Below are 17,098 nucleotides of genomic sequence, written 5' to 3' on the forward strand. Positions count from 1 at the left end.
GCTAACACAATATAGCATCAGAACAGGACTAATGGTTGCTGCACATTTCTAAGTGACCTCAAACTTTTGAACGATATTGTATTATGGGATGTATCAGAGTTTTGAATTGGTTATGTCCGGCTCCTGGAACTGATAATGATAATAATGAAAGAACTACGTAAAAATGACTGTTTTTCTGTATAGGCATTTATTTATGAGTCCTTCCTAGACATTTGAATGTACTCTGCTATCAGTAACTGTAGCCGATTACACCAGCAAGTCTGAGGAATCATCTCATTCCTGTTACATATAATCTGCCTTCTGCCCTCACTGACAAACAAGGTGCATGAAGGACGACATTAATCAGAAGTGACTGGCACTCAAACCGTTATTAAAAATATTGATTAGCTAGCATTATTCCTGTCTGGGCTGGCAGACCTGAAGACTATTAGCAAACCACATGATGAAAGAACTATGTGTATACTAGTATGTTTATATAGGGAAAGTTATCACAGCTACCGTGTTGTGTCAGTGCCCTCATGTTTTCAGGTTTTTCCTAAAGACATTTGAAATTTACTCTGCTTTCAGTAACTGTAACTGATTACGCCAACAAGTCTAGGTAATCACTTCACTGTAATCCAATTACATATAATCCCCGACTCTTTAATCTCACTCACACACAAGGTACACGAAGGAGAGGAAATTAGTCACAAGTGATTGGCATGAAATGCCAGATCATCTCATGGTCTTGAAAGGCTAGAAATAACTGTCACATACTCAGTCACATGCTATGCCCTTGACAACTTCGATAGAATTGTTGTGCTTAGAAATCTTTTTGCATTTTGGATACCAAAAGACGTGCTGTTATACACATTTTATTTTACTCACGTGAACTTTTATTGACCTTTATTCTTTAACCTTTAACTTAATGTTAACCCTGAAGAATCCTTTCAAAAATGAACAATGTCAAAATACCTACACGTTCAAGAATATCTTAATCTGTGAGTTCTTCTGAGGACATTTCATTAATCTAAGCATTTGGAAGTTGTATTGAAATCCTAGTTGAGAAGTGAATGTAATGTGTCCCGCTTAGATGTCTGATAGACGGCCATGAGGCTCACAGCAGCCGTCATTGTCTCCGTGCAACGCACTGAATAGTAATTAAATATGCCACTTATGCTCCACTGATTCATTTCCCTCACAATTTTGGAGCTGAGCTGAATACATTTTTCTGTGCAGAAGGGCTGTATTGTATCCAGTATGGCCTCATTACAAGGGCAGAAGGGCTTGGTGTGGGGGAGGGCAGAGGCCGTGAGGGGGGCGAAGCACCCCACGAAGACATTGTGCTTAACATCACTAAATACCTCAAACGCCACATTGTCCTTCCCAGCCCTCAATTAGTCGGGTTGCTTGTACAAAGCACCGATTTCATACAGGGAGATTTATTTTTAGAGAAAACACAGCCCTGTGCAGACAGGAAGCTTTCTGAAAATCTAATGAAGAACACAGCAGTCATGCAGAGTTGTTAGTCACAAAGCAACATCAGTTAACAGAGCGCCTCTTCACTGTCTCTGAGTTTCAGATGACTGCAAAAGGCTAGACCTTCCTGGGTTTTTTTGTTGCGGTGCCGCAACTGTAGCTTGAATATCTGTGCTGGACGGTGTCCAGGCGAAGAGCTTCGCTGCCCTGCCCTCAGGCCTCTTCAGCTTGTGGATCTCCATGCGGAGGAACGCCTCTTTGGTGGCTGTGACAGGGAGAATTAGGCAAGAGATGCGGGTTCACTTGCCCTGCGTAGGGGCTTATCTTGGGCTAAGCTGAGGGACTAATAGCAAAGCCAGCCTCCGCTCCAGCCGGTCTGAGGGCACAGGGAGCCATCTGTCCACTCTGTGGATAACTGACAACAAAGGGGGCAAACATTGAACACGGACTACAAACTAAAAGGCCGTTCATTTTGGAGATACCAGAAATAAAGAAGAGGCGCAAGTATTTTGTATACAAGGTCAGTAATTTATACTAATTGTTCTTGTTGCATTGCCGGCCTCTCACTAAGCCAAAACTGCACTCTTCACTGATCAGTTTTTACTGGTAAAATAGCTGTACACTACAGTAATGTTGGAGTTTAGCCAGAAACAAAGTTGAAGTTGTTTTCTTTTAATGGAAGCTAAATTTATAATGTGAGGCTTTGTTCTAATGCACGACTCCTGACTCTTATTGAGCTGGTTGTTTTTCTGCACTCTGATGGGCTCTAAATGCATTTGTTGCACTATTCTCTTCAAAGCTAGTTAGCAATAACACATTAATGCAGGCATGTGATGAATCTCCAATAGTGTAACCTTTGTGTGGAAGGGGAATGCCATGTTGTAAGGCCTCATGCTTTGAGTCTGATACATGGTGGCTCACAAATAGCTATAAATAGACTTACTTTAGATTTTACACAAGTGATTGCTGTTGGGTTTTTAGACATTTAGTTGTATCGCATTTAAAATATATGAAAAATTGTTTAGGCTATGGCTGTTTTGAAGCATTGTCTCCAAACTAAAGCAAAATTATATGTAATAATCTTGTACAATGCAATAATTTTATCATTATAGTTTTCATTTTCAGTGTGTTTCGCCATTCTTTGTTTTCCCCTCAAGATTTGAATATATTTTCAAATGAAATCCTTCAAGTAATCCACTTAGACATTGTTCTCCATTTCCCTCAAGGATTAATGCCCTGTTTTTTTATTGTCTGTAACACACTTCTGCCTGTCAGTGTTGTGGTAGCTGAGTTCCTGTAGATTATCTGTTTTATCGTGTGTGCTCGGCGGGTGCTGTTGTGCACCAGTGTTTTGTTCGGAAGTCTTGAGTGGGTGCTGACGTGCTAGAGGTGACAGAAATGGGTCAAAAGGGTCTTAGCATTAACTAAACAAATCCCGGCCTATAGGATTAGACAGAGATGTTTCTGTTTATTTGATGTATTCACTGTATCTTTATAATGATACACAGAGGGGAGAATGGTTGTGTCTCTCGTTAGCAGAACGACACCCTCCACGTATTCACGATATTGCTGGGATTAAGTCCTTTAGCTCAGTCTGTCTGGTATTACCAACACTCGAATGTGCTAGAACAAAAACATATTGTAAGCTTGTCTCAGCTGCTGGAAAACCCTGTTTTATTTACTTGTCATCGCACTGATATTACCACATTTCAAATACTGACCGAACTGTGTTATCACTGGTAGCATGCTTGACTCAAACCCACATTTATTTTTGGTCTTTCTTTTTTTTAGGTGTGGAATGGCGGCAGAGTTTTGTTTGTGTGAGTATCTAAGCTGGGGCCTGTGGGATGGTCAGAGATCGTGTATTAAAAGAATAGTTTGGGGAAATATGGAGCTTTATTACAGAGCGTTATCTGTCTGTGAATAGCCTACATATGAAGCTGCTGCCTGCTAGCTTCACGCAGCTGCGCACAAGGTCTGTAAACAGGGTGAAACAGCTAGCCTAGCTGCAAAAGGTCACGAACTCCTTGGCTGGATGCAGCAGCTCCTGTGGTGCCCACTGGTTGCCTGGCAACTTGTCAAAATTCACAGCTCAGAAATTGGCTGGCACAGAAACTCCTGCAAAACCACAGTGTGTCAGTTTTATATGTAAATTTTGTATTGATTAGACACAACTGTGGCCCTTTTGTCAAGTCTTAGTGCTAAGCTAGCTAGCTTCTGGCTACTGCTTCATGCAGACATGAGTGTGATATCCATCTTCTCATTGTACTCTCTACCAAAAACTAAATAAATGCATTTGTCAAAATGTGAAACTATTGCTTTAAGAAGTCATTGGGCATACCATTAACCCTTTGAGTAGGATTGAATTAAACTCTGGATTAACTGGTAACACCTTGTGCACCTTTGCCAATAGCGTGCCACTGTGTTCCCTCAGCACTAAATCTAAGGTTTGCATTAAGGTGTTAGGTGAAGCCTCACATGTGGCCACTCACTCATTAAGTCCATGTCAAGTCTAATGTCAAGCTGTCTCTTGTTAAGTTATCTTTTTCCATGTAGATTACAATGTTTATTAATTAGAATTTTTTCATCTTTATCAAGCCTAGTGTTAGAAGTAAATGGAAAAGTCATTCCTCAGAATCACGGTGATCTAATGAACACTGTGACCTTGGTCCCTTTAGACTCAAAGTCTTCTCTCTGTCTGTAACGGCGCAATATTCTGCCCGTCTTCCACTGCATCGAGACATTCTTTATTTGTTCTGCAAATACAAAGCATTGGATACGCAGCCACAACAGAGTCCACTTTGTGTGGCGTCAGTCTGATATTAAGTCACACTCACATCACTTGATCCTCAGGCCTCCACAGCACAAGTGGCTTCCTTTATATCTTATCTTATCCAAGAGAGTCACACAACTTGTATTTAGCCGGAACTAAAGACACAGTCCCATGTGAAGATTGCACCTAGTGATAGGCTTATCTCCCCCCGCTCACAACTACACGATCAGAAGACAAACAACAATGGTCCATAACTCATCAGAGAGCATCTGTCCCCCTGATAAAAATGGCATTTGGCCTATTTTTGGTGCAAAAAAAGTGACTGTTCTAACTTTGCAGAATTTTGGGCTTTGTAGTTAAGCTAATGATCCATGACATCTTCAAGATGGATCTCTACCACAGATGGATTTACCAGTGGTGATGCAGCTTACACCCACTTCATGAAAGCTTTTACTTCTGCTTTGTCTGGTGGGTCTTTCCCAGGAAAATCTTGTTGATCACAGTAAATCATGCATTTCACATTTCCTGCAGCTGCAGCAGTTTGACTGTAATAGACAGAAGATGAAGGGTATCTAGCATAAGGAGTGATAACACCACAATCTTTTGAATTAATTCATCACAATGAAGTATGGTACAAATTAATACAATACAGTTTTGACTTAAAATAAAGCTGCCTGATGAAGGCGTAGCAAACGGTACAAATATTACAGCAGCAGTATTTACTTACTGATTACCTCAGCGGTTTTACACGTAATTTCTTGAGCCACCTGAAGTACCAATGCACTTGTTACACACAGACAATCTCTTTCTTTTTGCAGAGTTTTTACTTTAAATCTTGGGAAACACAGAGAATGTCTGACAAGGAAGAAATGGCTTCAGATGGGAGTCTAAACGTTACGCTGACGCTGAGGCTGTTGATGCACGGAAAGGTAACTGACAGATGTGTAAATGGTTCCGATAATTTTGTGTACTTTTGGAGTAATAGCCTAATGGTCTGATAATAACATGTGATTGTGATTAAAATGATTACATCCTGCTCTGAATGTGAAAAGCTGTGTTCTCAAAGACTGTTACCTTTCCATTTTCAGGAAGTTGGCAGCATAATTGGGAAGGTAGGGTAGATTTATTTTTACAATCCTTCAGCCTTTATGGACTCTTACTGCTTTCTTTGTGATTGTCTTTTTGTATTGTTACTGTAAAACTAATCAAGACAACCATTTTCCTTTGTGGTTTCAGAAAGGAGAAACAGTGAAGAAAATGAGGGAGGAGGTAAGCATTTGCTTGTGTAAAACACACGTTATCACTTACAGCTAGAACAACAAAAGCACTCAGATAGCGCAGTACTCCGTCAAGGCAGTTCATTCCCCCATATACCATTGTCAGAAATGCAGCATTTCTTTTTAGAAATACAGCATTTGTTTATTAGTTATTGATGAACAGAAATCACAGCAACATAGAATGTGGCCATTTAATATAGACGTACCCACAAACAAAATGACCTTGCGTTGAACACAGGCATGTGTTTTGCATGTGTACATTATGTTTGGATACTGAATTGCGTGACCTAAATATGTAGCAGGCGATGGTAATTGATGGGACTTGGAAACACCCCCATAATTTAAGCAATTATTCCTTGTGTCATTTCTGATGGATAAGTCCTGATAAATCAGCAGCAGTCTATTTGTAGTAGGATCGCAATCATGTGATCATCAGCAGGCAACTGATGTAGTGTTTACTTGTTGTCATAGTTACAGTGACGCCGTGCCGCTATCTGGCAATGATACAGAAATCTTTAACAAATATGTGGTTCCAGACTATAAGCCACATCACTGCCAAAATCTAATCAGGTGGTCCTTGTGTCATTTCTGACCTTCCCTGAATTTTTCATTCAAATCTTTTAGTCCGTTTTTTAGTAATGTTGCCAACAGACAGGCAGACAGACAGACAAATGCCGATTGTCACATAACTGTGGTTTTGTGTTTCCAGAGTGGCGCTCGGATCAACATATCAGAGGGATCGTCTCCTGAGAGAATAGTTACCATCACTGGACCTACAGAGGGCATCTTCAGAGCTTTCTCCATGATTGCACAGAAGTTTGAAGAGGTACAGATGAAACCGGATGTGCAACAAGCTCCACAGCAATAAATAAAATACTGTTTCTACTGTATTGTGTAAAATTTAAGAATTTGTCTGAAGTTGTGAAGGACGCTGATTGCAACTTTCTTTGGTCTTACATAACAACAAAACAGCCAATACAGTCAACAATGCAAAAAAAGCCAACATATTTTTGAATCCTCCCTCAGGATATTACAGCAGCAATGACAAACAGTAACGTGACAAGTAAGCCACCTGTGACGCTTCGCCTAGTTTTCCCAGGGAGTCAGTGTGGCTCACTGATTGGCAAAGGAGGCTCAAAGATCAAAGAGATCAGAGAGGTAGGACTCTCCTTTTTTTGTTTTTAAACAGGAAATCTTTTTTTTTCAGCACCCACACCGGGACAGGAAACCTCCTCCTCGGTGCTCTGACAACTTGAGTATCAAACATTCCCGTCAAACTGCACTTGTTTTTCACCGCCTTAAAATGTGTATGTTTTTTCGGTAGCTGCTCATGAAAATCCCACTGATTATGCCTGCAAGGATCGGCGAAGGCTGAATACACATTCTGAATGGACAATATTTGTGTGTGCCTCTTCAAATATTGGAGCACACGTTGCTATTTGGCTTGCAGCTGCTCCCTGCATGTCAAAATGTGTTCAGGGTAATTTGTGGGTGCTTGAAACAGCATTTCAATTTGGATGATGGTGTGCTCTTTTCAGCAATAAATAGGCTTTGTTTCTTCTCCTCTCTGGTGATGTTAAGACCACAGGGGCTCAGGTTCAGGTGGCAGGAGACATGCTGCCGGACTCCACGGAGAGGGCTGTCACAATCTCCGGCACTCCACAGGCCATCACTCAGTGTGTAAGACACATCTGCTCTGTGATGCTAGAGGTAAGCACTGTCTGACAGCAGATGATCTTCACATTCAAGAGCTCTATTTAGGCATCAAATATGTCACATTCATTTAGGATGTTTTGGAAGGTATTCAGTGACACATTCAGGATGTTTTCAAGGCTAAAGCTCTGCAGTTAGGTTGCAGCGACTGGTCATTCAGATGGTTTATATTGGTGGTTCCCAACATTTTTATGTCTGATCAAAGTGTAATATTTTATTTAACAAAAATACGCTACTGTTCAAAAGTTTGGGGTCACTCAGACAATTTCATGTTTTCTATGAAAACTCCCACTCTTTTTCATAATTGCACAAGGCTTTTCTAATCATCAATTAGCTGTTCAACACCATTAGCTGACGAAAAAAATGTCAACAAGGATGATTATCTGACAGTAGCAAATCATTAAAGCCAGCTTGCTGCTGCAAGCTAATATAGCATAACAAGATTAGCTTAACATAAAATTCGCTAGTTAGCCTTTCAGACTGATAATCATGTGTTTTTTAATGCTGAGTAGCTACTATATTACTATACTAGACGATGGAGCATATGATTTATCAGAAATTTATTCTACAGAAGTGAAAATCACTGATGTCTAGTCTTACATGTTTACATATTACGGACAAGTATGTTATTTTTTTTGTTCAAACTAATGAAAAACCCTCCACCTGACCCTCATATTACGTGTTTGAAAAGTTTGTGTATGTACACTACCGTTCAAAAGTTTGGGGTCACCCAGGCAGTTTCATGTTTTACATGAAAAACTCATACTTTTATTCATGTGCTAACATAACTGCACAAGGGTTTTCTAATCATCAATTAGCCTTTCAACACCATTAGCTAACACAATGTAGCATTAGAACACAGGAGTGATGGTTGCTGGAAATGTTCCTCTGTACCTCTATGGAGATATTCCATTAAAAATCAGCTGTTTCCAGCTAGAATAGTCATTTACCACATTAGTAATATCTAGACTGTATTTCTGATTCATTTAATGTTGTCGTCAACACTTTACATTCAAAAATGAGGATGTTCTAAGTAACCTCAAACTTTTGAACAGTAGTGTATAAGTGGATACTGATACTGTTACAGTAATTGTTTCCACACATTTGAATCGTCTGTGTTTAGGTTTTTTGGTCAGATTGTCACTCATACTGTACTACTACATCAACAGCATTTTTCACGCACTGTCAGCTGGAGCTGCAATGATTAATGAAGTTGTCAACTACTGAATTATTCACAGCTATTTTATTAACTGACGTTTAATATAGGGAAAAAAATCGAAATGTTTCCAGCTTTGGAAATTTTAGGACTTTGTGGTTTCATTATTTCTCTGACACTAAACTGAATGCTTTTGGATTGTGAACAAAACAAGACATCTGCACCAGTGACAGAGCCAGACAATTTTATAGGGTGTCCAGACAAAGACCATAACTCACACTGGGCTGATCGCTCATTATTTGTTCTGCATGGCAAATCACTGTAGACCAAATAGTCAGATTTTGTAGTTTTATCACTTTGATCATTTGCTTATGCAGACATGACTGCCATGTAAATGACACTACCCAGAAGAAAATTTTACTGCTCAATCATGTCTTAAAGAGACAACAATGTGATTCTCACCTTGTTGCTCCTAAAGCATTTTAGGAGCAACAAGGTGAGATCAGTTTGACACATAAGAGAGACATACTTGAGACCTGAGTGAGACTACAGTTGAGACATCAATGAGACATAGTTCCTATGTCTCCCCTTGTTGCTCCTAAAATGCTTTAGGAGCAACAAGATGAGACCAGACTGTGAGACCTATTTGAGGCACATTAGAGAATCTGTTTTATGTCTCAATAATAGCTACCATGGAGCATTGCAATGCTGGAACTCCTACGTGAGACTCACTCACACCTCAACATGAGCATGACAGACCTAGGATTGAACCCCAACCTTCTGGGTGCAAGATGGCCACTCTACCCACTGAGCTACGCCACTCTATGCATACGCCCTCATGCACACACACACACACCTTACAAAAGCTGCAACAAATAAGAAGTTGCCAGGATACAGCCTAAACATCTTGAGGCACTTATAATAATATATGGTGACTTCAATCATGTCACCCTCTCCTCCCACTTGACTGGATTTATCATTCTAAACAACACAGATCATCCACTCATAATATCGTGATGGGCCTCTCTCTGGACTGCAGGACGGAAAGATATAGAAGATCTTTGTACCCACAGCGATCAGGCTTTATAATTCTACAGCAAATAGTAGATGAGCTGACAGACAAATGAATTTCCCTTTTGGGATGAATAAAGTAATCTGAATCTTTATTAATTAATTTTAAAAAATATCATGTGGATTACAATAAAGTCAACATGATACATGATTAAAAACAACCAAAACGTTGATCTGAGTCTGAGAATTCAATGAGCGCTTGTGGAGATCTCTTCATTTATTCTCTCTGAGCTTAGTATGGGATGCATCAACTGAAGCTGGGATGAGAATAGATGGAGTTCTTAGAGAGAGCTCTCTGATTTCTCTGCCTGAGATCACAGAGAGACACAAAAGTTGAGAAACTCTGAGAATTATATTAGAGCTTGTTGAGATCTCTTCTGAAACTTTAAAGGAGACTAAACTGAGATTTAGTGCATCTTATTGCTCAGGAGAAAAAAATGAGACACAGGAGAAATACACCTTAGTCTCAGTTTGGTGTCACACAGATCTCAAAGTTGTCTAGGAGAAGTAAATGAAACATTTTTGAGATCTCTTTTTGAATTTTCTTTTCCTCTGGGATATGAGCATTCACATGTAATAAGATTTTTTTAATGCATCCCTTCATTGATTTCAAAGGAAATTTGAAACAGTTGCTCAAAGTTATGCCCTGTAAATCGTTAATATTACAGTTTATATGGAATTAGGATCCAGCTAGAAGTCTCTTTCTATGAACATATGCATATTTGTCTATCATTTCTGGTTTTGTGGAGACTTTGATCTTAGGTGCATGTTGCCACCCTGGAATCAATCAATAAATCAAAATTTATTTGTAGAGCACTTTACAACAACATAAAAGAATACCAAAGTGCTTTCCATCAGCTTGATAAAACAAAACAATACAATTTGGTTAATATAAAACCATAGAAGCCATAAAAAACATACAACCATAAAAACCATAAAACCAAAAGGCAGCACAGATGAATCGGTACCATTTCAGTGAGGCATTTTGGGACGACATGAAAATGAAACAGTCCTAGGATTCAAAGGCACATCTGAATAGGTGGGTTTTCAGTCTGAAACACCCCATGGTCCCACCCATGATTTAAAGATGCTGTCTTGGGCTCTGGGAAACACTGATTGACATTTTTCACCTTTCTCTGATGTCTTATAAGTCAAACATCTAACCAATTAGTCAACAATGATAAAAATTAGGTGAAGGCTTTAGTTCAGGCAACTGGGCTTATTCTTGTGATCTTGAAGACGTTTCGCCTCTCATCCAAGAGGCTTCTTCAGTTCTAAAACTAGTTTGGAGAGTCCCAGGTATTTAACCACTAGAGGTGTAGGTGGGGCTAAGGCTGATGGTATCTAATATCAGCAAGGTGATAAAAGACTTTGTTGGGTTTTAAAAACCTGAAAAACACAGAGACAGCACAAGGAAGGAGAGACAGTACTCGAGCTCTTGTATTTTACTTGCCGCAAGGGGAGAGAGACAGCATCAGCCACCCAACTCCAAAGAGCCTGTGTCTCCCCTGCGTCTTTTTATTTGCTTCAGACAGGCATGTAACATAGAGGGTGGTACCATGACTCAGCATGAGATGACAATGGGAGAAACCTTCTTCACGAGCAGCAAGATATTAGCAGAAAGACCTTCAGACGCAGACATGTGGTATTTGTGTCTGCTTTCTTTGTTATCTTTATCACCTAGAAAGCCTAGTTCTGGTCGCCTCTCTGTATGTGCTGTGTCTACATGTTTCTGCCATAAAGTATACGTAGAATCATGGTTTAAAGTACATACAGAGTCATGTTTCACAGTCATCACAGTCACTCAATGATAAATTAATGATAATCTAAAAGCAAGTATTCTATTGTAAGTATACTAAGTGTATTTCTTCTAACATAAGTACTATAAGTATTCTAAACATAATTCTTCTAACAGATTTAGTCTTCACCTTAAGATGACCTGGATGAATGAGAACCTTCACAGACAATGCTAAAAATCCCTACTGGCAGCCCTATGGCTGCATGTGGTGTTAATGTATTCCAACTACCTAGCAGAGGTATAGGTTTGTATTTATGTTTAGTAACCACGTGAACTCATTTTATTGTGGTGAAAAAGCTCACTATTTTCAGCTCTGCTCACAGTTCTATCATGGGTTTCTTTAGCCCAAGGTTTCATGTAACTTTCTCAGTCGATGAAGGGGCATAAACAGATTCAGTGAATGCTAAAAAAAAAAAAAGATATAAAATGCATCAATGCCAGCGAGAGTTCTTCTCTCGGCTGTAGCTGTGTATAAATTTTTCTCCCTCTTTGGTTTGCATGTCTGATTCTCTAGTCTCCACCAAAAGGAGCAACTATTCCCTACCGTCCCAAGGTCATACCTGCTGGAGCCCATGCAGTATTAGCACCACAGCACTCTGCACAAGTAAGTAACCATCTGGGAGTTATTCAATTCAGCTTGTGGAAGGCAACTGAGCAGGCTCTTCATTTCGTGGGATCTCAGCGTCACCCTGATCATTAGGCTGATCATGTTTTCACCACTAGAGGGACACATCTGTGTAATTATACATGAGCTCTTCATATTGTGATCTTGTAACCAGAGAGATGAGGCAATGGACACATTACCAAATATTCAGCCAAACTGGAATGTGACAGCGATAAGAATAACTGGCATTTACATTAATAATCCCCCTGCAGTGGGAGACCTGAGTGACTAAAGCCCATGTTCTCCATGCGCTGGCTCGCCACTGTCCTGAATTTGGCACAGTCTGCTCTGACCTATCAGACATCTGTTTATGTTATTGGATTTCTAGCCAGTGGTCAAAGAGGGAAAAAAACAGCAGATGACATTTAGATGAAATTCCACCAGATCTATACACATTAGAGCTATGGAAAAGAGGAAAGGATTGGATTTTCACTACGCTGGGTTTACTCTTCATACTCTGTGACAATTTCATCTTCCAAGTAACGTGTTGAAGCATGTCTGTGCCGTCCCGTTATATAACTGCATCTCATCTTTTATTCCTTTCAGGCCTTTGCAATTCCAGGACAGTATGCTTTTGCACATCAAGATGTAAGTATTTTCATCTGAGTGACTGACATCCATCCTAATGACTTACTCCTGCCCACTCCTTCCAAGCCACCAATACGCCCTCTATATACCCTTCTTTGCAGAGATGAAATGTCAGTAACCCTGATCGTTTGACATCATTAACACTAACCCACAGTAGCAGCATGCATTGATTGAAATGGGAATTAATATCTTAAGAGTTTCTGATCAGTTGTAGCTGTGTCGTCAGAGATTTGACTGTGTTTTCAGATGACTGCTATGAGAAGCCAGCATGCTTTCAGAGGAAGTGAATCTCTTCACACTGACACCATCTGTGATGTTTGTGAACTTGAGATTGGCTCTGTATTGTAGTTGTCAGCTCCTCTGAAATAATCCAGTTTGATTGGTTAGCTCTAACTTCCTTCCTACCCTGCAGTTGACCAAGCTTCACCAGTTGGCTATGCAGCATATCCCCCTCCCCTCCCTTGGGCAGAGCAACCCTACCTTCCCTGGTACGTACCCACGGCTCCCCGGGGAAGTCCATCTATCCCTCTGTCTTCACTCCTCTTCGAATCACACCATCAAAACACCCCTGTCACTTCAGCGAGGATCAAGGATGTCTCCATTCTCTCAGAGTTTACAGACTCTCACAGGTTTTCTTAGTAGAGGGTGGCTTTACAGAGCAGTGCATGTCACAAAACTGACCTGTTATGCTTTACATTGCATCGATCTGTATCAGAAAATAGGATGAAAAACAAAAGAATATTGAAAAGGATAGTGATGTTTTAATGTAGAGCCACCAAACCATTTGATTATCGACAATCTTGAACGTTCATCACTGAAATATTTATAAAGCAAAAAGAATATTTGACAGGCTGAAGCAGACAGAATGGAATACTGAGAAGAAGCAGCAGCAGCTGTCTCTGAGAGGGAAATGTGAAAAATGACAGAAATATTTACAGTTTAGTAAATATTTAACCATTTCTCACTATTTCTCGCGTCCCTTCAAATTTTCAGCTCCGTTCGCCCAAATTCCCTCTCCAAAAAACAAATCCTAATTCTCTCAAACCTCCACCCCTCCACCTCAGCAACATTTCTCCTCCAAATCTAACATCGTCTTGGCCAGACCATCCCTGACCTCAACCACCCCACATACTCATATATTCCGCCACAACTAACTAAACAGAATACATAACATTTTAATTACACAGGCAGGACTGATGTGACAGTGATGCTTATGAACAGTTAAAAAGCAGCTTTTCTGATAGTAACAGTATGAAATGTGTGCATAGAGAATATGTTAAAACTGTATATTTGTGTTTGTAGAGAGACTTTTTGCCATATGCCACCGTCATGTTCTTAAATTAGCAGTGTAACAGTGATAAAGTAGACAAAGTAGGGCAACTTGTCATGCCATGAAAGTGGAAGCCATTAGCGCCATGCTGTTGTTAGCGCTCCTTGTCCTACTTTGCAGGATTGGAAGCATCTGCCCCCACAAGTTCACAAGAGCTGGCAATACCTAATGATGTAAGTGCTACATTGTTTGTATTCTTCCAGCACTAAAACCTGCACTGATAATCCTCATGCTGCTGACTTCATTAAAACTTTCCAGGAGGACAGCTATAATGAGGAATTTTTGGATACAAATGCTTCTTAGCTACAGAAAGCAATTTATTCTGTTCACAGTACACATGGTTGTGTTAGTGGTAGCAGTGTAGTGTTAATGGAAATTACAACATAAAATGAAAAAACAGTGGACCGTTTTTGGCAATCTATTAGCTGTGCTGTTTTAGGCATACTGTTTCAACCTGTATACATTTCTAGAGAATTACACATACTGTAGTACAACCTAACTTTTGCCTTTAATGTTTTAAGAAGTATACATGTCTGCTTTCTTGGTGAGACTTAGATGAGTAGTGTTACTAGCCCTCTCATGTTTGTACAATAAACATGAAACTCCAGCCAGCAGCCTCAGAGACAGGCAAAGGGCACCTACATCTGTCACTTTTTAGCATTCATGTCATAGCTTGTGCGTTTACGCCTACAAAAAAACACTGTGTAAAAACTAATTTCGGGGCGGATTGTGTGTCAGACTATTTCTTGGGCAAGAGCGGTGTCTGCCTGGCTTCATGCTGTTACCAGGCAACCAACTGAGACTCTAGGAAGTCACTGTCACTGTAGCCCTTCCTAAAACCAGTCAGTTTATGCAATTCAGGAAACAAACAAGGAAGGTTTTAATTATTGAGGTGTAGAGGTGCTGGTAGGTGGATTTTGTTAGCTTCAGACAGAGTCAGAAAACTTGTTATTCCTGTTCACTCTCCATCATGTTTGCCTCATACATAGAAGAGTGGGATCGGTCTTCTCATCTAACTTTCAGCAGGAAAACGAATGAACTTGTCTCCCAAAACAGTAAACAGTGCACTTACAATAAAACAAAGTGCTCTAATGATGATATGCAGATGGTCAGTTTTCATTTTAATTTTTTTTATTTCATTGGCATAACGCACCACAGGCAGGTTTTCTGTTGTTACAATAATGCAGCTAGAAATGGGTTTTTTGCGGAAAAAAAACAGGATGCTGAAGTGCTGCCATCACCATGGCTTCCAGATTATGTTTTGAAATCTAATTCCTAAAAAGCACAGAAACATGAGCTGTTTTGTGATTTGCATATTTCCAATCCCCCCTTTCCTAGTTTATTGGCTGCATAATTGGAAGACAAGGCAGCAAGATCAATGAGATTCGCCAGGTCTCTGGAGCTCACATCAAAATTGCCAGCGCCACTGATGGCTCAGCCATGCGCCAAGTCACGATCACAGGCTCGCCAGCAAGCATCAGCGTGGCCCAGTACCTCATCAACGCCAGGTAAGACATTACGCAGGGCAGCCACGTTCAGCAGGGCTTCACATCGCAGCCTGATCATAAGACGGCAAAACACCGTGCTATTGTATGAGGGCAGAGTCATTGTGTTCGGGGTGAGGCTGGATTTGTTCCAACTCACTGCTCCTTTCTCTTGACAGCATTAAAATCCTGATTGTCTCTGCTTTTTAACACATTCCTTCTTTGATTCTTATGTTTTCTCCTCTCTCTCATCTCCCTTCTCCTTTGTCTCACCCATTCTCCTCCCCTTTTCATTTTTTCACTGTCTTCTCTTAACCCAACACCATCTCAACCAACCCTCCAAACGTCACGACCTGCAGCTTAGAGATGGCTAAATACACCATGCAGGCCGCTTCCTCTGCGACCCCAGTTGACCTCAACATGAGCTTCTCTCAGTCTGCTCCCACTGCCTCCACTGCTGCTACCTCTATGGCCGTCCTGGCGGCCACCACCCCAGCCCCCACCACCATTAACGTCCACTCTCCCTCCACCTTACCAGCCATCCAAAACCCACACTACGCCGTCCCCGTTTCCAGCCTTCTTGGCATGAAAACTCTCCCTGTCCTGGCTGTCCACCCAGCAGCCGCTTCCAGCCTAACACAGGGTTTATCCCCTTACACCGCAAAAATGCCAACCTCCGGCGTCAAAAAGTCAGAGCGGCAGAAGTTTGCTCCTTATTGATGCCTCCTTTTAAAGTCTAGCCCATGTAGCTGGCTGATAGGACATTATTAAAAGATGACAAATTATTTAATATTAAGCATATGGGCTTAAAAATAGCTTACACCAGTGTGTAAGTTTTTCCAGCGGAACATTGTTTTACATAAATCAGGAAGATATTAGATGCAGACTGAGCTGAAGGTAGTATTAAAACATGTCCTCATTAATTAAAAGAGGCAGCAGAGGTGCATATTAACTCAGTATTATCTTATGGACATGCATAACAATTAATGTGCGTAACTCAGGCTTGTATTAGTATCCATGGAGATGGATTCATGTACCAGAGCTTTATATGAAGACTTATTCCAGGAAATGTTTTTTCATGATGCAAATATTGGTTTAGTTTTTCTATCTGTGTACGTAGTCTTTGTTAGAAAATGGAAACTAGCATTAAAAGATGTGGTGCTTTGTTGGCAGCAGGCTGTTAAAATCTTTGTCTTTTACAATAGAAATCAGTGTGATAAGTATTTTTAACAAGGATTGCTCCACTCTTCTGTCATATTTCCCCCTTTCTTCCACTATAGGCTCTCATCAGTGCTAACAGGCTTGGGTGTTCTGTAGTAGCGTTGCACTGTTGCAGTTCTGATGGGATTATCTTAAAGCCACATTGGATTCTAGTGGATTTCACTCTACACAGTAATCCTGTAGAGCCGGACTGGCCTAACTAACGCATTTACTGGTTCTGTACACAAGCTTTTTTTTTGTTTGTTATTCTACAGCCTAAACAAGTGGAATGCTTCAACTTTCAGCATCTGAAATGGACGCTGATCAATTCTTTTGAGAAATGTTTTATTCATGTGTTTCTGACGTGGGTCCGTCCCCCAAACAATGCAGATTTGTAATATTTGTTGATGAAATGACTCTGAAATAAATGGGACTTTTTCTGAATGCAGATTGGTTGTTTTCTTCTAATTCCGTCGGTGTGAGAAGTCACTTATATTTCTGCTCATTTCTCTGACTCCTACATATAAACACTGGCTCTGAGGATTTATTTTCTGTTTATTCTCGGTTCGGAGCCTGAATTGTACAT

General features: G+C 40.4%; 1 protein-coding gene across 2 annotated transcripts; it reads left to right on the forward strand.

The window, feature by feature from the left end:
* The first annotated feature begins 1,398 nt into the window (after positions 1–1,398).
* zgc:110045 (uncharacterized protein LOC664755 homolog) lies at positions 1,399–16,960 on the forward strand. 2 transcript variants are annotated; one of them, XM_022215220.2, is made up of 14 exons: positions 1,399–1,978; positions 3,250–3,278; positions 5,050–5,160; positions 5,320–5,343; positions 5,468–5,500; positions 6,218–6,334; positions 6,535–6,666; positions 7,090–7,218; positions 11,761–11,850; positions 12,457–12,498; positions 12,911–12,986; positions 13,949–14,001; positions 15,167–15,336; positions 15,672–16,960. In XM_022215220.2, the coding sequence occupies exons 3-14, from the start codon at positions 5,083–5,085 to the stop codon at positions 16,030–16,032; spliced, it is 1,305 nt and encodes a 434-aa protein (XP_022070912.1). In that variant the 5' UTR covers positions 1,399–1,978; positions 3,250–3,278; positions 5,050–5,082; the 3' UTR covers positions 16,033–16,960. The 2 variants fall into 2 exon arrangements, with proteins under 2 accessions (XP_022070912.1, XP_022070913.1); XM_022215221.2 differs by having other exon boundaries at positions 1,406–1,978; positions 16,593–16,960.
* Positions 16,961–17,098: the final 138 nt, after the last annotated feature.

This window comes from Acanthochromis polyacanthus, chromosome 15 (genome assembly GCF_021347895.1).
Source record: "Acanthochromis polyacanthus isolate Apoly-LR-REF ecotype Palm Island chromosome 15, KAUST_Apoly_ChrSc, whole genome shotgun sequence".
NCBI lineage: Eukaryota > Metazoa > Chordata > Actinopteri > Pomacentridae > Acanthochromis > Acanthochromis polyacanthus.

Excerpts from the sequence above, each read along its gene's own strand:
- zgc:110045 (XM_022215220.2), top strand. The coding sequence starts at position 5,083 with ATGTCTGACAAGGAAGAAATGGCTTCAGATGGGAGTCTAAACGTTACG. Across the intron at positions 11,851-12,456 it reads CACCACAGCACTCTGCACAA|GCCTTTGCAATTCCAGGACA; the intron begins GTAAGTAACCAT and ends TATTCCTTTCAG. Across the intron at positions 12,987-13,948 it reads GAGCAACCCTACCTTCCCTG|GATTGGAAGCATCTGCCCCC; the intron begins GTACGTACCCAC and ends CCTACTTTGCAG.